The sequence below is a fragment of the Morus notabilis genome, unplaced genomic scaffold (assembly GCF_000414095.1).
Source record: "Morus notabilis unplaced genomic scaffold, ASM41409v2 Scaffold125, whole genome shotgun sequence".
Lineage (NCBI taxonomy): Eukaryota > Viridiplantae > Streptophyta > Magnoliopsida > Rosales > Moraceae > Morus > Morus notabilis.
In genome coordinates this window covers 96,745-102,744 of record NW_010363325.1, presented here as the reverse complement: position 1 = coordinate 102,744, position 6,000 = coordinate 96,745, and the positions used below count along the sequence as shown (strand labels likewise).

At 39.6% G+C, this 6,000-nt stretch overlaps 1 protein-coding gene across 2 annotated transcripts; it reads right to left on the bottom strand.

Annotated features, from left to right (window-relative positions):
• Window positions 1–301: 301 nt before the first annotated feature.
• On the bottom strand, window positions 302–4,117 carry LOC21397680. 2 transcript variants are annotated; one of them, XM_024169558.1, is made up of 2 exons: window positions 2,184–4,117; window positions 302–862 (listed from the first exon to the last, which is right to left on the bottom strand). In XM_024169558.1, the coding sequence occupies exon 1, from the start codon at window positions 4,036–4,038 to the stop codon at window positions 2,203–2,205; it is 1,836 nt and encodes a 611-aa protein (XP_024025326.1). In that variant the 5' UTR covers window positions 4,039–4,117; the 3' UTR covers window positions 302–862; window positions 2,184–2,202. The 2 variants fall into 2 exon arrangements, with proteins under 2 accessions (XP_024025326.1, XP_010102490.1); XM_010104188.2 differs by having other exon boundaries at window positions 302–859.
• Between the last annotated feature and the right edge of the window lie 1,883 nt (window positions 4,118–6,000).

Here is a 6,000-nt window from a genome sequence, read left to right as displayed (position 1 = left end):
TCCGTACTTATACATTTTTATGGGTTTGTTTAGCAATTTTCTCTCCGCTATTTGATGCCCAAATGCCAGGGCCAGTTCCTCATGAACAGCAGTTTGGGCTTGGCGCAGTCTCAGATTGTTCAAAAATCCCTAACCTTGTGTTATTTTTGTTGGAAAATAAAAAAGACAAGTCCATAACTGTACCGATCAAAAAGTCCAGAGGGAAGGCCCTTTAGCAGGACTCAAAAAAAAAAAAAAAAATTGTTTTTTTTTGTTTTTTTTTTTTTGGAATGAAGCAGGACTCAAAACTTAAAATGTCCAAATTTGCTACTCGTCTTGTGTTGTTGTAAACATAATTGCTCCATAGAATGAATAAAGCCCAACATGTTAGTGTGCCTTAATCTGCTATACTATGGCCACTAATCTATAACGGCTATACATAAAATACATACATAAATACATAATATGTATCTGTATCATACACGATCACATATTAACCGGTAACAGAAAATTGGGCAAGACCCTCATATGTACCCAACCTATCTATCACCCAGTATGTTGTCTGCAGAATTATTCAGTCGACTGTCAAACAATTTCAATTCTTCTGCTGACAAACGGCACATAAAACTGCCTATGATAGAGGCAACTTTTTTTTTTTTTTTTTTTTTTTTCTGTCTGGAGTTTCAAATGGTACACGGCAAAATCTTAGTTCAACATCCCTGTTCTTCTCTTCACAGCCCCACAATCAAGTCAACTTTTGGTTTCCTGTTCTTCCTCCTTTGTTTCTTCGATTTTTCTTGGTAGCATATTTCCTCTTTGCAACCAACATGATTATGGCATAGTGTAACCATTAACCACGGGACGTTTGACGAGAATTATTCTGCTAACAGAGAAGTTAAATTAATTCAAGAACAGAAACTGAGTTATGACAATCTAAACAGTTTGCTTCTGGTCCCTGTCAACATTCCAGGAGGAACACTGAAGAGAAAACAGAACATCACAGACGAATATATATTACAGGTTAAACGACCCAAAATAACCGATACTAATGAAAGTTTAAACTACATGGTATAAAGGAAAAAAGAAAACTAAAAATCTTCCAGAAAAGGGAGACAGAGCATTGCCCTAAATCGGGTAATAAGCAAATGATAGCATCGACTTGAGGATAGATATGGACTTGCAACTCAGGGAATCAAATTAGCCGGCGCGTAAAAGGTAAAAATTGGCAAACAGAACGTGGCAAGGGATTAAAAAGGGCGTTTTTAGTTAAAACATTTGCACACATGTCAAAAAAAAGGGGAGACAAGGGACGCCTAGAAATGGTATGGTTTAATGGGATGCTAAACTGATAATGGAAGCTTTCTGGAAATTCAAACCAATGACAAAGCTGGTGTTGGGGAGACACCACATCTGAAACTGGTGCTGGGAGACACCATGGTGCTGGGAGACACCACATCTGAAACTGGCCTACCACACTAAGAGCCCAACTTGACCCAAAAAGTTAACTAATTAGGTCTTGAGTCCTTCTATGTATATAAACAATTTCACATTCTCATCCACTTTCTATGTGGGACAATACACACATGCACTTTTCTCAACAGATAGGAATATTGGTTGCGTTTTAAATCATAATTGGAAATAAGATGATGTAGAGTGTGAACAACTTGCAGATATGGAAAAATTGACCAGAAAGGATCAGCTAAACCTTGGCTGTTCCAGAAAACCAGTCTATTCAAAACACAACCACAAAAGGCATCTAGCATAGCTTAAACATTACCAACTCTAATTTCACAAATTTCCACCCACTAGGAGAGATCAAAGTTTATGGAATTAATTTGTTGGGGCGTAAAGGGCAAAACGAGACCAGAAGAAACATGCTACTAAGGGCTGAGGAGGGAGTAGAAAACAAGAACATGGTTATTCTTTGAAACCAAAATCCTCAAAACTGCACCAACAAAATTCCTCCCAGATATATTGCAATTTACTAAGTATATACATTCAAACATCTCGTGCCGTTTAAGACAACTAACTTGATGCAATGCAAGTATAATTGGTTGATCAATCAATACCCTGATTAACCGTCTTGGGTGATCAATCAGTCCTTTCATTAGTTATATACTATCATTTTATCATCAAACATTGAATTTCCTTTGTTCATATAGTGTCAATTCAAAATTATATGTTACAGTCCAAGATTCACTCACATTATCAAAACTGCAGAACTCATGTTGCATATGATTGCCAGTGGGGATGAGCTCCAGCCTGATAAAGAGCAAGGTGGTGGATGGCTTTGGGGAACAACTCCCTCAGCTCAGCATTTTGAGCTGCAACCGAACGAGCCCCCTCGAGAGCACTCAAGGCGCGGGCTTGTTCAAGAGCCTTGCTATTGCCAACGTGCAATGCAAGGTAACACAGCAGTTTCATGGCCTGAACTTGGGCCCCGCTATCAGGCTTAAGCAATCTCATCAACGGAGGAACGCCCTCAAATTCAATAATAGCCTTTGAGTGCTCCACGCGGTTGAAATTCTCTGGAGACACAAACTTCGCCAAAGCAGTAGCAGCCTCCGCAGCCACATTAACATTCCTATCGCTGAGACGTGACACCAAGGGACCAACAATTCGCGTCTCCCTCGCAGGAAAAGTCCGAGCCAAGCACCCAATTGACTTAATGGCAGCAATTTGCAATGCCGGACTACTCTCCTCTTGAATGACTCTCAGAAGCTGATCCAAAACAGCCTTTGCAGCTGGAGAATTGGTCTTAAAAGCCGCTCGTCTAAGGTCGGAGCTTGTCTCGGCTGCGGCCGCTATCTCCATCACTGCGATTAAGCAATTATACTGCAAATCCCCTTCCTCCTTCTCTATAATCTTAGCCAAACAAATCATCCCTTTGGTCTCCGTAACTTTTCGACTATTAGTTAAACTATCTTTACAGAGCTTCCACAGAGCCTCAGCACAACCTACTTTAAGATTAAGTTTTATTTCAGGAGTTTCAACCTCTCTATCCTTCCTATAATGGCTGCCGCCACGACTACTCCCATCGGAATGGTGATGAGAAGAGAACGACGAATTCGTCATCAAAGTTGAAGAATTTCCATGAGAATTCAGTGGTTTACCAGCTAATTCCTTATTAATCTGAACAATCGAGTGAATGCTAGTCTTACCACCGGAGTGAAGCTGCGGGTCATGGAGAACCGTGTCTATAGAGAGCAACGACACGAGCGGTCTTATCACGTTCTCTCTGGCGAACTCCTCCTGAGCGTCGGAATCGAGCTCCGCCATTCTCGAGACAAGTTTCACCACCGAGACCTGAACCCTAATCGGCGAGTCATTGAGGACCTGGACGATGATCGGGATCCCTAGGGCTTCGACGACGAATCGGACTCTCTCGAGGTCGGTGGCGACGTTGAAGAGCGCGTTGGCGGCTGCGATTTGGGCATCGGGGGAGGAGCCTTCCTTGAGAAGCTTGAGGAGCGGCATAATTCCGCCCTCGTCGACGATGATCTTCTTGTTCCGGTCGTTGTCGCGGGCGAGGGAGGCGAGCTCGTTGGCGGCGTCCATCCTGGCCTTAATTTGGCCCATCTGGACGGTGGCGATGGAGGACCAGACCCATGACATGATCGGGTCGTTGCTGGCGATCGGAGGGAGGGAGAGGTTGCCGCCGTCGGCGTCGAAAATCGAGAGGAGCCACTTCATGTCGCCGATGGAAGATTCCAGAAGGTTCGAGACCTTGCGGAAGTCGGCAGTGGTGGTGATGGAGAACACCTGGCGGAGGACGCCGCTGTGCTTGCACTTGCGGACGAGAGTAAGAGCACGCTCGAGGTTCTTCATAACGTCGGCGACGATTCGGCGGACGGGACGCTCGTAGACGGAGGGGGCAGCGGAGGCGATCCTGACGGCGGAGCGGAGCATCTGGGAGAGGCGGTCGACCTGTTTCGCGAGCTCGGAGCAGTCCTGCTTGGAGGACTCGGCCTCCTGAGCAGACTTGATGACGCGATCGGCGAGGAGGATCGGAAGCGAGAGCTCCTCTTGGAGAGTCTTCTCCTCGTCAATGGCCGCCATTGTTGTACGGACAGTTTAGTTTTGTTTAATTTTGTACTAAAAGAACCGAGGGATGAAAAATCTAGTACTCAAATTTTGAGAAGAGTTTGACGCTATTTTCTAACCCGGCCCGATCCCTGAAATTTAGGTCAACAATTAAAGTTATGGGAATGTTCTTTTGTCCTTTTTTAGTTAGGTGATTTGAGCCTAAATTTTAAGCTTATTTTTTTGAATAAAAAATTTAAAAAAATATAATTCGAGTTATAATTTTATTTGAGTTTATGTTTTTTTAAGTTTAAATTTGAGTTTAAACTCGAGTTCAAACTCGAGTTTATGACTAAAACTCTTCGGGCCCGTTCACTTCGTTGATTTGAATTTGTAATTCGAGTTGAGATGTGATTTTATGTGATAGCTTTTTACTATAGTAAAAAAGTTAGATGTGACTGTTTCTGAGAGCTTTTTACTGTAGCAAAACTCGAATTCTAAACTCGAATCGACGAGATGATTTTTTTCTATTCTTAAAAATGCTATAAATTTTTCGTTTTAATTCTGATTGAGATGATTTTTTTTTCTATGCGTTGACAATGAAAAGACGAATAAAACCCGACCCATATACCATATTAAAAATTTTCATCAGCATTGAGTTTTTATTAAAATACTATCTAAATACAAATTCAAGTTTTGACTCACTCAAACACAAACGACTCGTTCACTTCGCTGATTCGAGTTTGTAATTCGAGTTGAAATGTGATTTTGTGTAAGAGCTTTTTACTGTAGCAAAAAAGTTAGATGTGACTGTTTCTGAGAGCTTTTTACTGTAGCAAAACTCGAATCGGTGAAATGAACGGGTCTTATCTCAAACCATAACTAAAATGTATACAACCAAACACAAACTCAAGTTATAAGTTCAACTCAAGTTATAACTCAAATTCAACTCAAGAATTATACTCAAGTTAAACTCCAAAAGAACAAGCCCTTGAGTTAAGTTTTAGTTATAATTTGAGTTGAAGTTGTAACTTGAGTTTGTGTTTGGTTGTGTATATTTGAGTTATGGTTTTAAATAAGAATCTTTTTGAATTTGTCTTTGAGTGAGTCAACACTTAAATTTGTATTTAGATAGGGGTTGTTCAGTAGCCATAAAAACTCAAAAAATGCAACTCGAGTTATAATTTTATTCAAGTTTATGTTCTTTTAAGTTTGAACTCGAGTTTGGGACTAAAACTCGAGTTCAAGTTTCCCCTTCAACTCGAGTTCAGAAACTCGAACTCATATTAATGAATAATATTTTTTATATTCTTAAAAATGTTATAATTTTTTTATTTTAATTCTGATTGAGATGATTTTTTTTCTATGCATTGACAACGAAAAGATGAATAAAACCCCACCCATATACCCTATTAAAATTTTTCATCAGTATTGAGTTTTTATTAAAATATTATCTAAATACAAATTCAAGTTTTGACTCACTCAAACACAAACTCAAAAAGATTCTTATCTCAAACCATAACTCAAATGTACACAATTAAACACAAACTCAAGTTATAACTTCAACTGAAGTTATAATTCAAACTCAACTCAAAATCTACACTCAAATATAGGGTCCGTTTAGTTCGTTGATTCGAGTTTTTAATTCGAGTTGAGATGTGATTTTATGTGAGAGCTTTTTACTGTAGAAAAAAAGTTAGATGTGACTGTTTGTGAGAGATTTTTACTGAAGCAAAACTCAAATTCTAAACTCAAATCAGCGAAATAAACAGGGCCTAAAAGAACAACCCATTATAACTCAAGTTACTTTTTTTGAGTTTTTAACTCAAAAACGTTGCTGCTAAACAGCCCCTAGTAACTTAATTTTTTATTTCCCCTTTTGAGCAAATGAATATTTCTTTACTACTATTTTTTTGGCTTCATGACAGTGGACACAAGTGTGCTTCCGATTTATATGTATTTATTATTCTTTTTTTTTTTACAAGTATTCATTTGTTT